This window comes from Beta vulgaris, chromosome 7 (genome assembly GCF_026745355.1).
Source record: "Beta vulgaris subsp. vulgaris cultivar EL10 chromosome 7, EL10.2, whole genome shotgun sequence".
In the NCBI taxonomy this organism is placed as follows: domain Eukaryota; kingdom Viridiplantae; phylum Streptophyta; class Magnoliopsida; order Caryophyllales; family Amaranthaceae; genus Beta; species Beta vulgaris.
The window spans coordinates 24,789,099-24,802,332 of NC_079208.1; the positions used below are offsets into that span (position 1 = coordinate 24,789,099).

A 13,234-nucleotide genomic window follows, 5' to 3' on the forward strand; every position below is an offset into this window, starting at 1 on the left:
ATAAAGTCTCATGGTTTGATTGCCATAGGAAGTTTCTTCCACGTGATCACCCTTTTCGTAAAAATAAAACAGCTTTTCGCAAAAACAAAGTGGAAAATGGCAGGGCTCCAGCTATGATGTCCGGAGATGTAGTGGAAAAAACTTGTTTTGCTACTTTACAAATGCTTGGGTTATTTAAAAAACCCGAGCATTTGACAGTCTTTCTATTTTTTTTTAAAAAAAATCACTAATGCTTGGGTTTTTCAAAACAATCGGAGCATTTGACTATTTTAATAAAAAATTTCTATTTATTTATTCTCTTTTTCCCCCTATTTGCTCATTGGAATTAGAAACCCCGTACATACCCCCCTTTCTCTCTCCTCTTTTCCCCTCTGCCTCCTATTTTCGTTTCTCTTCATCGACTTAGGGCTTTTTGGCCTTCTATCTTTCGTTGTAAAGCAAGTAATCGGGCCAAGCAAGGGGCTTGCTTTGGGCTTCAAACGATGGTTTTGATTCCAGTGTTGAATGGTGTTGTTGAGTTAAGGTTTACTGAGGTGATCTTTTAGATTCCTGATTTGATGAATAAGGTTAGGGTTTTGTTTTGCTTTGGGCCTGGGCCTGATGACCCGGGGTTGTTGTCCGGGTCGGGGTCGGGGTCGGGGTTTGTACCCGTTTCTGCTCCTGAGAGTGATCCTATGACGATGTGGATCAATGATCCGAATCCAGTAGAGGTGAAAGAATTGAGGAAAATGCCTACTCCGCCGCCACCTCCACCGATGAAATTGATTAATTTGGATAGTCCAATAAATAGTAACCTTAGTGAATTTCACTCGACTCCGAACCCGGCCCAAAAACAACAACAACAACAAGGGTTCTTTAGTAGGGAGTTGAATTTTTCGGACTATGCGGGTTATAATGGAAATGGGACCAAGAGTAATGGGAGCTTGAAGCCGGAATCTGGGGAGATATTAAGCTTTGGTGGAGATGATTTAAGAGAAGTACAAATAATTCAAATGGAAATGTGGGGATATTTGGAGGTAATTCAAGTTTCTTGATTGATGATAGTAGTAATAAAATAAAAAGATCTCCGAATTCAAGAGGAAGTAATGAAGATGGGATGTTATCTTTTACTTCTAGAGTCATCTTAGCTTCATCTGGGGTGGTGGGTAAATCCAGCAATAACAATGGTGCTGATTCGGAACATTCGGATTTAGTAGCTTTTCGTGAACAACAACCAGCAGTTTTTTATGGAAGACGCTGCTGCAGCGATTTTAGAAGCCTCGGTTCGCCGTTCGATCGGTAAGTTTCAACACTTCTTCTCTCTCTCCTCACTTTCTCTCTCTTTTCTGCTTCAATCATGTCGATAATGGTGGATTTGTGTGCATAGAAAAGAAATAGAGGTGCGAAGTTGAATCCTAACCTAGAGAGCAAAACCCCTACTGATCTTGATTGAGAACATTATGACGACGTTCTTGAGGATGTTTTCCCGAAATTTAAGCGCAATCGTGTTGTTCGAGCTGCAACTGCTGTTAAATTTGACCATATTAGCTTGATTGGTGAGTTAAATTCGATTTAGGGTTTTGATTTTTGATTCTCGTGATTCGATGTTGAAAAATTAGTGCCAAATTAGCCGAATTCATGATCGCTTAATTTGTAATGTGTTTGATTGGACTTCTAGTGTGGCTTTGTTATCTGTTTAATCAAATTTATCTGTAACATGCTTGATTTAGTTAGACATAGAATTTAGTTGATTCGTTGGTGTAATTCTGGAAGATTGTGAGAAGTTTTAGCTTTTTGTTGATGTAATGTATTCAAATTTGCAATTTCGAAGTAGTTGGATTGATTTGGTTTGCAATTTTTCATATGTAAATGAGTAAAATTAGGAGGTTTAGACCTCTTTTTGAGTATTATTAGAATTTGCAATTTTCATATACTTACTTGTTAGTAGTTTGATGGGGTGTTGATGGGTGTACTGCACCTTTACACTGGTTTTCATTTGGATTATAATAGTTTAACCTTTTCTTTTCCTACGAAATCCTTATGTGCTTTATACTTCATATAACTTGGGTGTTTACTAAAGTGAACACTTCTGGACACCAATTGAAACAGCAATATAGATCAATTCGTGAGGATAAGTTTTTCCAAGCGTTTAAGTTTAAGTTTTACTCTTAAGATTTGTACAGTTTGGTGTGAGTTGCTTTGATGTCTATTTATGGCCTAGTTGCTAACCTATTTAAGCTTCTATACTCACCATTCCAGCTTCCGCACTCGTACATAATGACAATAGTGTCTGTAAATCTTATCAAATCGTGTGCTATAATATTTTCTATATTACTTTTGCTATCTAAGGCTGCTATTTGAAACTGTGATTTTCTTGTTATCATGTTTTTTTTATTTAAAAGCATTGCTGAATTGTTTATAGTTCATAATCAGAGAATTTGCTCTGCTTTTTTATGCAACTGAATTAACGGTTTCTGGTTCTATTTCCTATTTCAATTTCCGGTTTCTAGGGTTTCATTTCATATATACCATTTTCTCTCAAAGTTTGTGATTTTCTTGCTATTTGAAACTGTGATTTGCTTGTTATCATGTTTTTTTTTTATTTGAAAGCATTGTTGAATTGTTTGACTACTCTTTTACTTCCTTGTCTGCTTGGTTTTAGTCTGACAGTGGTTTACAATCCGTTTTAAACTAACACACTATTTCTTTTGTTAATTCTCTGATTAAGTTTTTTTAAATTACAAGAGTATGAGATTGGTGGATATTGATAGCAGTATGCTGATTAAAAGCTCAAACAAAGCTGCAGTTGTTTTCATAATGTGTCCGTTGATGCTGAGTTCCTTGAGCATCCCGTTCATGGCACTATCAAAACACGGTTCCTGAAATGAGGGACAGCTGACAACCCACAGAAACGCAAGTAATTAAATTAGGATCATGCTCTTGGCCTCTCATCGAATAAAATTATCGGCTACCTTCACAATCAAATTTCAATATCTTGTTTACATGGCCTATGAGCCGAAGGAGATGGAGGGCAGGGAAGCATGGCAGAGAGCCGTAGCAATCTTCAGTCTTTTACTTTCACGCCTAACTTCAGGAATTATTTGAAGTTCGTTCTTTCTCCCAAGACATCCCGATTGATATAGTGCATACCTCCATTCATGAGGGTCATCTTTGCCACACATGGAAGTAGCCAGCTGTACAATCTCATGTGGAACACCAGAACATGAATCTGCAAGTAACATAGGCATGTCTCGAAGAGAAGGTTCAGAGCCCTCACCGATCCTTGCTTCATGCCTGAACAACTGGTATGCTTCTTCACTTGGAAGGGGTTCAACTTTAATTGCTTCAAAACCATCCAACATTCTGCCCAGCAAAGTAGATCTAGTACTTAATACCAATTTGCACCCGCTGCCTTCTGCAGGGAGTGGAATTCCTACACGATCCAGAGAGAAACCAGCTTCTGGCACACCATCTAAGAAAAGTGCAAACCTGTCAAGACTTGCAAATGTATGTGACAACTTCGTAGCCCTTCTACTCACATCATCAACTCTGGAAAGATCACAGTTAACAACTGCATCAACATACAGCATCTTGAAAACTCTTAATGGTGAACACACAAGGGGAAATGACCCAGAAAACATAATCAAACATGCCTATCGCGCAATTGTGCAAGTGCTTCATCAAATGGGTTGTCAGCTGTCCCTCATTTTCAGGTACTTAATTTTTAGATTTTCTGTAAATTTAAATATATTGTTTAATGTTATTTTTTAAATATGAATTCCTTGTTGTCTTCTGCAAGGTTCTGTTGTCCCGGGTTGTTGCCTCTTGTGGTGCTGCCATTGCTCTGCTATTGCTTGCCATTTTTTTATTGTTGTCAGTCTCTACTTTGTCGAACCCCATAACTGGTGTTTTCAAGGGACACCTAAGTAGCTAACCCCACTTCCATAGTAGTAGTTACTTTAATGATCCTCTTTGGACGATGCTTGTAATTTATGATTTCATGTGATGGGTATACTATATGATAAAATGTTGTTGTTTTCAGGTGTAAGTACATTGATTAACTGTTATCTGGTATGAGTGTAAAACTGTTAATTTTCAAGTGGACCTGGTCAAGTGCTTTTAATTTAGTACTTTTAGTATGCTTTTGAAGTTTAGGATTAATATGCTCCAGATTTGGTGGATTTAGGAAGGGGATTGAGTTGGAAATTTTCTGTGCAATATACTCTAGTATGTGAGTTCGACTTGACTATGCAACTGTGAAATTGCTAATGAGCAGCTTCAATAAAACCAGCCTATGTACTATCCTCTCCGTCTACATTACTTGCTAGATTTCCTTTTGCACATAATTTACTTGTTACATTTTCTGCTCGTCAATTATTGTTTGTTGGTTCATCAAATGTAGCAAGTAAATATAGACGTTTTATGTTTTGTGATGAGTGCTTATTTTTGCATATTTACACAATTACACCCTTTAATATGATATTTTTAGTGTAGTCTGTTAAGTTATCTGGGCTAAATATTATACTTTTGTAATAATCTGGGTTTGGTCACTTGTTTATTGTTTTAGTGCTTAAAAGATGTGTTTATATCCATTTTATTTATCAAGTGATGATCTATTTATACTAAAGGTTTAAAGATGTGTGTAATTCGTTTTTTATGAAATGTGTAGGTGTGTTGTCGTATTTTGGCCATATCTCACTCATTTAGAGTCGAAACGAGACGATTTAAGTGGCTACGGAAAGCTGAGTTCGAGCCCTACAACTTTACGTGATATAGAAAAGAGCTAAATCAATCATTTAGTGGGTATAAATTTCACTACAATGTAGCAGCCCTTATTTGTGTAAAAAGAAGAAAGTGTAGGGGGTGTTTCAATTGAAGCCCACGAAGGAAACCCAAGTAGAAGAAAAAGACAGTAAGAAACTATGAAAAAAAACAAGAGCCTAAGTCACTGAAGATACATAAAGAAAAGGAATAAAAATCCTTGTTGGGCTAAAAAGTAATAGACGGTAGCCACAATAGGGGAACAGAACACACATCAAAGGGGAATCTCATACCCTGAGCCATAAAAAGCAACATAGCAGCAGCAAAGTAGAAGACACACAGAGATGCACAATAGTTGCAGGTTTAGTTTGTAATTTAGACTTGGTTTGTCGTTCCACCGGTGACAGTGGCGGATCTACACTTGGTCTGGTTTGCTTTAGTTCTTCACTATTCAATTCACTTGCAAGATTTCTGGTATTTTTGTTCCTTTGCTTTAATTGATTTTAGTCTAGTTTTGTTTAATCGTCTTCTACTTGCAAGATTTCTGGCGATTTGTTTGCTGCGTCAATCGTTCATTCCTAGTAATTCATTGAATTGCAAATTCAATGGTAGTATCTTTCTCTTGTGTTTGAGTAGTTAATTTTCTATCGTCAGCGAAATCCATTGTTAATTCTAATTTTGCAGTGGCGTTGGTACTAAATGAAGTTCATCCTTTGTTGATTTCATTATCTATTAGGGGTTAATGTTCAATCCTATTACTTTAATCAATTTTATTATTTTTTTTGTTTTTTTTTTTAGTTCATATATATTGTCTTCGATTTTTTACTAGAATATGTTAGTTCAGGTTGATCTTTATCATACTTCATGAGTTCTGATGATTATATTTGATGGTTTTTAGCATGATAATATTCTATGATTTTGATTTACAGTAGACTTAGAGTGGGATTAGTAGTTTCTTTAGCTTTTGATATATTTATATTGTTAGTTTTATTCTTATTTAGAAGGATTAGTTTTAGGATTAGTAGGATTAGTTTTAGGATTAGTTTTAGTTTTAGGATTAGTAGGGGCTGTCACTAAAAGGTACTATTAATTGAGTACGTCACCTGTATGTAGAAGTTTTTACTCCTTGTTGGTGCATGTACAGCTTCAGCTAGTTGTACATTTTTTTTAAAAAATAAAAAACTAGCAAATGCTCCGGTTTTTAAGAAAAAATCGGAGCATTTATGATACAAATGCTCCCGTTTTTTCCTTAACAACCGGAGCATTTAACAATCAAATGCTCCGGTTTTTTAAACAACCGGAGCATTTGAGACACCAAATGCTCCGGTTGAAATCGGAGCATTTGCAAAATGCTCAAATACTCGTATGGCTTCTGCTACGGGTCAAATACGGAGCATTTGTGGGCTTTTCAACCGGAGTAATTGATGTTTTTTCCACTAGTGGTGACAATGTGTGAAAGACTTGCCTAAAGCCACTGATGGCCCTGAAGCTCTCAAAATCTTGAAGAAAGCTAAAAAGGGTTGGTTTAAACAAAGTCCTTTTTGGGAACTTCCTTATTGGAAAGATCTGCTTATTCGTCACAACCTGGATGTCATGCACATTGAGAAAAACTTATTTGATCAACTTATACACATAGTGATGGATGTGAAAGGCCAAACTTCGGATAATGTTAGTGCGAGAAAAGACTTGAAGTATCTATGTAAGCGTCGACAGTTAGAACTCACCTATGACGAACAGGGAAACGAAATCATGCCAAAAGACCCTTTTGCACTTGACAAGGCTCAAAGGAAGGTCTTATGTGAATGGGTTCGTGACTTAAGTTTCCGGATGGATATGCATCTGACTTGAGTAGATGTGATGATCTTCGAACATCTAGGCTTTTTGGAATGAAAAGCGATGCTTGTCATGTCTTTATGGAGAGGTTACTACCGGTTGCTTTAAAAGAGTTTCTACCTTCGCATGTTTGGAAAGCAATTATTGAGATTAGTCAATTCTTTCGTGACTTGTGTGCATCCACTATTCAAGTCGATGATATGGATATTTTGGATAAAAATATAGCTGAAATTTTGTGCAAACTTAATTAAAAAGATATTTCCTCTCGCATTCTTCAACTCGATGGAATATTTGCCGATTCATTTGGCTTATGAAGCTAAGGTTGGTGGTCCAGTGCAATATAGGTGGATGTATCCCTTTGAAAGGTAACAAAGAAATTTTTAAGTAAAAATACGTTCTTTTAAGAATGAAGTTCTAATATGACAAAGTTTTCACAATCGATATCTACATGTTGATTTATTTGGTAGGTTTCTCAATCACTTGAAGCATAAGGTTGTAAACAAGGCACATGTGGAGGGTTCTATTTGCAATGCATACCTATGTGAGGAAATATCATATTTTTGTTCGAATTACTTCCAACCAGAAGTTGATACTAAAACAAGAGATTTGGGTAGAAACGTCACTTCAGTCATTGAGAACCATCATGATCCACATGTTCCTGAGATGTTTAGGGTGGATTGTGGGCGTACATCTACCAATGGCCATTTACACTTCTTGCAAGATAAAGAGTATGATCGTGCACACCTTTATGTTCTTGCAAACAGTGGTATATTAAGCAAATATGAAAGGTAAATATGTTTTTCATGCCTAGTGATGTTTAACTAGTTAAAAACATCTCTAATCGTGCTTTCGTCAATAATAATAGGATTTCCGAAAAACATATATTGGAGACACATCCCCACATATCATTAGAGAAGATCTGGAGCAAATGTGAAGCTAAATATCCTAAATGGTTCAAATATTATGTGAGTTTTTAATTAATAAAATATAATTCTTAACTAAATGGAAGCTTTTTCTAACGCAAATTATGTAAATTTAACATCGATGTAGTTCATGTTCTTGCAATGGGCCCCGTTAGACAAGTGAAGTCATGGAATCAGTATTTCGTCAATGGATACAATTTTCAAACACAAATCAACTATGAACAATGGAGTGTGTTAAAAGTCACGAGGAAGTTAATTATTATGGTATTTTGGAGGAAGTGATTGAACTAGTTTACCATGGTCCATTGGAAGTCTACAAGACGATATTGTTTAAGTGCAATTGGATGGATTCTTTGAGTGGTTTAAATGCACATGAACAACACAAACTCATTGAAATAAATCATAGTAAGAAGTACCCAAAGTATGATCCCTTTGTATTATCATACCAAGTTAGCCAAGTCTATTATGCCCCTTATCCTAGTTTAAGTAGGGGTAGAGTGCAATGGTGGGCAGTGTTTCAGACTAAGGCAAGGTCTTCAATTGAAACTCCAGTGGACTCATTATTCTTTCAAGAGGAAATAAGTGATGTGCCTTCAACTCTTTGTGCTCCAAATGAGATTCCAGACTATGATTTTGACGGGGAAGAAGAACAAAACGAGGATGTAATGCTTAACGATAGTAATTCTGATAATGGCGATGAGGATGATAGTGAAGATGATCTACAAGTTTATGAGAATCTCGAAGATTTTGATGATGATGATGATGATTGTTATGTAGTGTAAAACTAGCAAACTTATATCACACTCCCAAAGATGAGTTCTCAAAATTGGAGACTTGTGCAACAATGATTGATTCAAATCCCGAAGCAAACTCCTGACCAGCTACCTGCACAAAAAGGGACCCACCCTGGAGGTTTGGGTGGTATTTCCCCCTCCGAAGTTTATGTCAGATGTCAGGGATGTAAAGGAACTTTTAGAGAGGGAAAGTAGAGAGAGAGAGAGAAGAATTTATGACAGAGTAACAGTACTATGCTCTGAAAAAACGTACCTTTCACCCTGAAATCAAGGACTATTTATACTGTTTGAAATGACTGCTGTGCCTTGATGTCACCCTAATTTGGGAGCATCTGATTGGCTAATTCAAAGTAGCGGGGCACGTGGCAGTAATTGATTGGTCAGCACACCTCACTTTCATAAAAAGGTGTAGATCATTTTTACTGGGCCTAAGTACGATTTTTGGGGCCAGAAGAGGGGCCTCTAGTACACTTTCTTCAGAGAAACGTACTTTTAGGCCTGCCCTTTCCAGACCCTTTGTACTTTTACCTCTCTGCATGCATGCCACATGTAGGGCTCCGAGGGGGCCACGTGGCAGCACGATAGCCGTTGATTTTTTAGGCTACAACATTTGCCCCTTAAAAGAGGGAGTTATTATTTTTTAGGCGCCAAGACGGTTAATCTTCCTCTTTTAACCGACCTGGAACTGCCCTTCCCCTTTATTCAAAAAAGAGGCGCGATTTTGCCGGTCTCCATAGGTCAATCCTAGGCATAACGGTTACTTTTCATCGGATGAGGAGGTCATTTTCACCCCTCTATAAATATGTGCCTTAGTCGCTCCTGGAATCATTTTAACATCGCTGAGAAATTTTCTAGAGAGAGAGACTCTGCAGATTTTTACTGAGCTTTTAGAGAGAAGAACAACTCCCGTCCAAGTTCTTACTTTGCTCGTCCGAGGCCTCAAGTCATCTTTGACGTTCGTCCGAACTTTCTTCTACAGGTATATTCTCAACTCTTTTTCTTGTTTGCACACATATTTTAAGAAAATAGATTCGTCCTCTTCCTTGAACAATTCCGGTCGCTCAAGGGTTGGTGCTAACCCTAGAACAGAGGGCCTAACTTCCTCGGCATCTTCTAGAGTTGGTCCTATCTCGGCCGGGCATGCATTCTTTATCTTTAGCCATGGACGGCAAAGTCAGACGACCTAGTCTTTACCTGTGCAGGGTAATCTAGCGCGTCAAGCAAACGGCTCGCATCAGAAGAGGGGTTACCATGCCGGCCTCTAGCTCCGAAAGGGAGGAATCCACTGGGCGAATTCCGGCCGAAGGGGAACGAGAGACCCAAAGCGCTCGTCCTGCCAATCAAACTCCTTCTCCTGAGCATGCCGAGGAGGAACCAGAAATCAGGGGCTCCCCAGAAGCCAGCCCGTCCATGCACAGGACGATCTCAGATGAGCCGAGGACGACTAGCTCCTCTAACCCCACTAGTGGCTCAGAGGAGCCGTCAACCACTTCGTCTGAAATAAGACGGCGGCTAGGTCCCCTTTCTGACCCTAGGTTTATCCTGGCCGATAACACTTGGCTGGGACGATTAGGCTCGGACCTTATACCTTTTTCAGTGGCTATGCCCATGCCCGGCTACCACTTTGTCCTTCCCGGCCGAGAGGACACTATTTTCAGTGCTCCTCCCGGCCACTTTGCAGTTTATCGGTTGGCATTAGATGCCGGCCTGCGCTTTCCCCTTCACCCTTTCATCAGCCAACTTCTTCATTACTACGGCATAGGACATAATCAGCTTGCCCCTAACTCTTGGCAAAACATCCTTACCTTTCTGGCCGTCTGCAACTTAAAGGGAAAGGACCCTTCTCTGGCCGCTTTTACCCATATTCACTATGTTGCCAAGGTCCCTAGGACCATTGAAGGAAGCTGGCTGAGCGTGTGCAATCGTCAAGGATTCTTGACGTCTTGGGATAAGACTTCCAAGATGCACTCATGGAAGGGCGAGTTCCTCTTTGTCCAGGCGCCCAGCAAAGCGGTGGCAAACCGCCTTCGGTATTTTAGCCGGTCAACCACAAACACTGGACGGATGGCCTCATATCTGGAACTGGAGAGTAACTCTGCCGAAGAGATGGTGGAGTACTTCCGGATTTCGGAATATACTATGGAAGATGTTTCTTTCAAGGGTCCGTCCAATTGGATTCCCTTTAAGGAAATGTTTTACCATGATAACTTCCTAGTCGCTGCCGGCTTGCGGCAGGACGAGGACAGAGGTATATCAACTAAGAATCTTCTAAGTAAAAATTTCTAGACTTGCTTATCATTCGTCCAACACTCGTTTCATTCCCTTTTGCAGATTCAGCCAGGAGCAAACTAAGGAAGTCTTGGATAGGAGACATGAGCTCATCCAGATTTGCGGACACTCTATGGAAGGAGTACAATAAATCAGGTGCCGAAAAGAGGGCCGACACTCTGGTAAGATATTGTATATATATATTTATTTTTTTTTTTTGAGCTTGCCGGTCTGCTTCTTTGGAGGGTAACCCGTCAAGATGGAGCCTGGACGACTTGTCTATCCAAGGAGCAATTCGTTCAGAGGAGTACTGGACGAGCTATCTTTTTAAGAAACAACTCGTCTAGGTGGATTCCTTGACGGCTTGCCTCTTCGGGGGGCAGTCCGTCTAGAATCGCATTGGACGAGCTACTCACCTGAGGAGCAACCCGTCCTGGTTGATACCTTGACGGTTTGCCTCTTCGGGGGGCAGTCCGTCTAGAATAGCGTTGGACGAGCTGCTCACCTGAGGAGCAACCCGTCCTGGTTGATACCTTCACGTATATTCTAATCTTTTTTCTTTTTCAGAAAAATGCCCCAACCTCTAAGGCTTTGGCCGAAAAAGCCGCAGGAAAGAAACGGCCGGCCGGTACCAGTGAAGCCCCTCCCTCAAAAAAGGCAAAGGGCTTTACTGCTAAGAAGAAGAAGACCACACGGCCGGTTCCTTAGGTCGTGATCGACCTACCGGCCAAGGAGGAGGCCAAAGAAGAGCCGGCTGAAGTTGACTCCCGGGCCCTCGTGGCCTATACTGGTCCGGCCGAGCAGCCCACTCCTTCGCAGCCTGACGAGGTTGTCGTGTTGGACGATGCTGGACAATCTTCTCAGCCGGACGCGGCTGTGGACGGGTCCGCCTTCTCTGGGCCAGTGGCCCAACTGGTAGGCCAGATGCCGGCTGCTTATAGGACGGCTTCCCGTTCTTCTGGTGAGTCTTACTATTCCAACGTAGTTAGAACACTAAGGGTTGGCGGGCGTCCGATGAGTCCGTCCAACAAACATACCGTGGTTATTCCCATCAGGTGTACTGACGAGTCTAACCTTTCAGATAAAGGGAAGGGTCCAGCTGTTGACGGCTCCCCTAGCCTCTTGACGATGAATCTTCTCCAGCTTTTGGAAAGATGTCGTCGTCTGAACGTGAGAAGCTCAAGACGGAGCTGTTCAAGTGCTTTCCCGAACCTTATATTAAGGGGTTAAGGGGAGCATCGTCTGGGCATGTAGGTTACATGTCTCAGCTTGCTGCCGAGGTACATCCTTTTCTATTTAGACGCTTATGTTTTATACTTGGCATTTATTTACTTCTTTTTCATCCGTCCTGACATGCCTTATCCTTTCATTTTTCAGCTTTTTGCTCGCAGCATGATAACAGAAGACTGGGCAAAGGAGCTCAGAAAAGAAAACAAAAAGCTCGTCCAAGATGTGACGGCGGCCGCTGATCATGCCCAGTTTGCTATGGCCCAGCAAGAGGTGTTGCATCAGCAGACCAAGATTGCGCTGGAAAAACGATCAGCCGAGCTGGAGTCTCAGATCAAAGTCTACCTTCTTCGGTTGACGGAGATGATAGACGAACGGGCCTCATTGGAACGTGTTCTGACGGACGAGAAGAATTCAGTCATGACGATGGCTGCTGATTTCTTCAAGGAGAACCTCGTCCTGAAGGTCAAGAACCAAGCCCTTCGTACTGAGGTTGCAGAGACCGTTGCTGGCGCCAAAGAGGCTATGAACACCGTCATAGACACCTCAAAGGAATGGGCAGTGCAAGCTTTTGGCATGATGGCCGAAGAGGAGGATATCCCCAGATATACTCGTCGGCTGGAGTTCCAAGAGGCTTTGCATAAGGCGACTATATCCGGAGCCGACCCTCCCGTCTTTGAAGAATCTTCTGAGGATGAAGAGGGGGAGGACGATGCAGAGGCCCAGGATGAAGAGGACAATGATCCTCCTGCCGCTTAGTTCCTTTGTTGTATCTTGGCCGTGAGCCACTTGTAATTTTTCCTCCTTTTGTACTTAGATGAATTTAGGTTGTAATCATCTTTTTTACATTTATGAAAAGCTATCTTTTTCAATCCCCCTTGTTCTATGCTTTACTGTTTTTGACGCATTGTCTTAAAACTCCATGATTATACAGAGTACAAAAGCAACTCGTCATAACATTTTGGCCGATTACATCTACAACATTCATTAATGCCCAAGTATAAAAGTAATTCGTCAATCATTTTTTATTTGACCCAGTAGCTCTTTTCTGGACGTTCATAACCAGATGCTCAAGCAAAGACTTGTTTTTAATTTTTGGATTTCAAAAACTGCCAAGTATAAAAGTTTGCTCGGCCAGAACCTGGGTGTCGTTCGTCATTGGACAAAGACTTAGTCAATTTATAAATTATGCCCTATATGCCCCCCTTCTTGGACGAAGAGTTTTTATAACTTTTCCCTGTTCAAGAAGGAGTTAAGAAGATAATTTTTAAACAACTTGGACGAGCGGTTTATGCCGGAAGCAACTCGTCCAGGCTAATATTCTGACGGGTTGCCTCTTTGGAGAGCAATTCGTCCAGACAATGACTGGACGTGCTGCCTCTTCGAAGAGCAATTCGTCTGAATGATACTTGGACGACCTGATTCTTTGGGGAAAAACTCGTCCCTCTT

At 40.6% G+C, this 13,234-nt stretch overlaps 3 protein-coding genes across 12 annotated transcripts; all 3 read left to right on the forward strand.

Annotated features, from left to right (window-relative positions):
- Positions 1-306: 306 nt before the first annotated feature.
- LOC130589601 (uncharacterized) lies at positions 307-9,315 on the forward strand. Of its 10 annotated transcripts, XR_008967155.1 has the most exons (6): positions 307-1,535; positions 2,725-3,284; positions 3,401-3,692; positions 4,649-6,938; positions 7,041-7,361; positions 7,439-9,315. XR_008967155.1 is itself a non-coding variant. In XM_057390951.1 (4 exons), the coding sequence occupies exons 3-4, from the start codon at positions 3,160-3,162 to the stop codon at positions 4,764-4,766; spliced, it is 651 nt and encodes a 216-aa protein (XP_057246934.1). In that variant the 5' UTR covers positions 312-1,278; positions 1,367-1,535; positions 2,725-3,159; the 3' UTR covers positions 4,767-5,536. The 10 variants fall into 10 exon arrangements, 8 of the variants coding, with proteins under 8 accessions (XP_057246934.1, XP_057246936.1, XP_057246932.1 ...); XM_057390951.1 differs by lacking the exons at positions 7,041-7,361; positions 7,439-9,315 and having other exon boundaries at positions 312-1,278; positions 1,367-1,535; positions 2,725-3,692; positions 4,649-5,536; XM_057390953.1 differs by lacking the exons at positions 7,041-7,361; positions 7,439-9,315 and having other exon boundaries at positions 312-1,278; positions 1,372-1,535; positions 2,725-3,692; positions 4,649-5,536.
- A 226-nt stretch (positions 9,316-9,541) lies between these two features.
- On the forward strand, positions 9,542-10,779 carry LOC130589502 (uncharacterized). Its single transcript, XM_057390769.1, has 2 exons — positions 9,542-10,538; positions 10,622-10,779. Exons 1-2 carry the CDS (start codon positions 9,542-9,544, stop codon positions 10,777-10,779), a joined length of 1,155 nt encoding a protein of 384 aa, XP_057246752.1.
- LOC125492038 (uncharacterized) lies at positions 9,608-12,657 on the forward strand. Its single transcript, XM_048634135.2, has 3 exons — positions 9,608-11,519; positions 11,640-11,838; positions 11,936-12,657. Exons 2-3 carry the CDS (start codon positions 11,713-11,715, stop codon positions 12,542-12,544), a joined length of 735 nt encoding a protein of 244 aa, XP_048490092.2. The 5' UTR covers positions 9,608-11,519; positions 11,640-11,712; the 3' UTR covers positions 12,545-12,657.
- Positions 12,658-13,234: the final 577 nt, after the last annotated feature.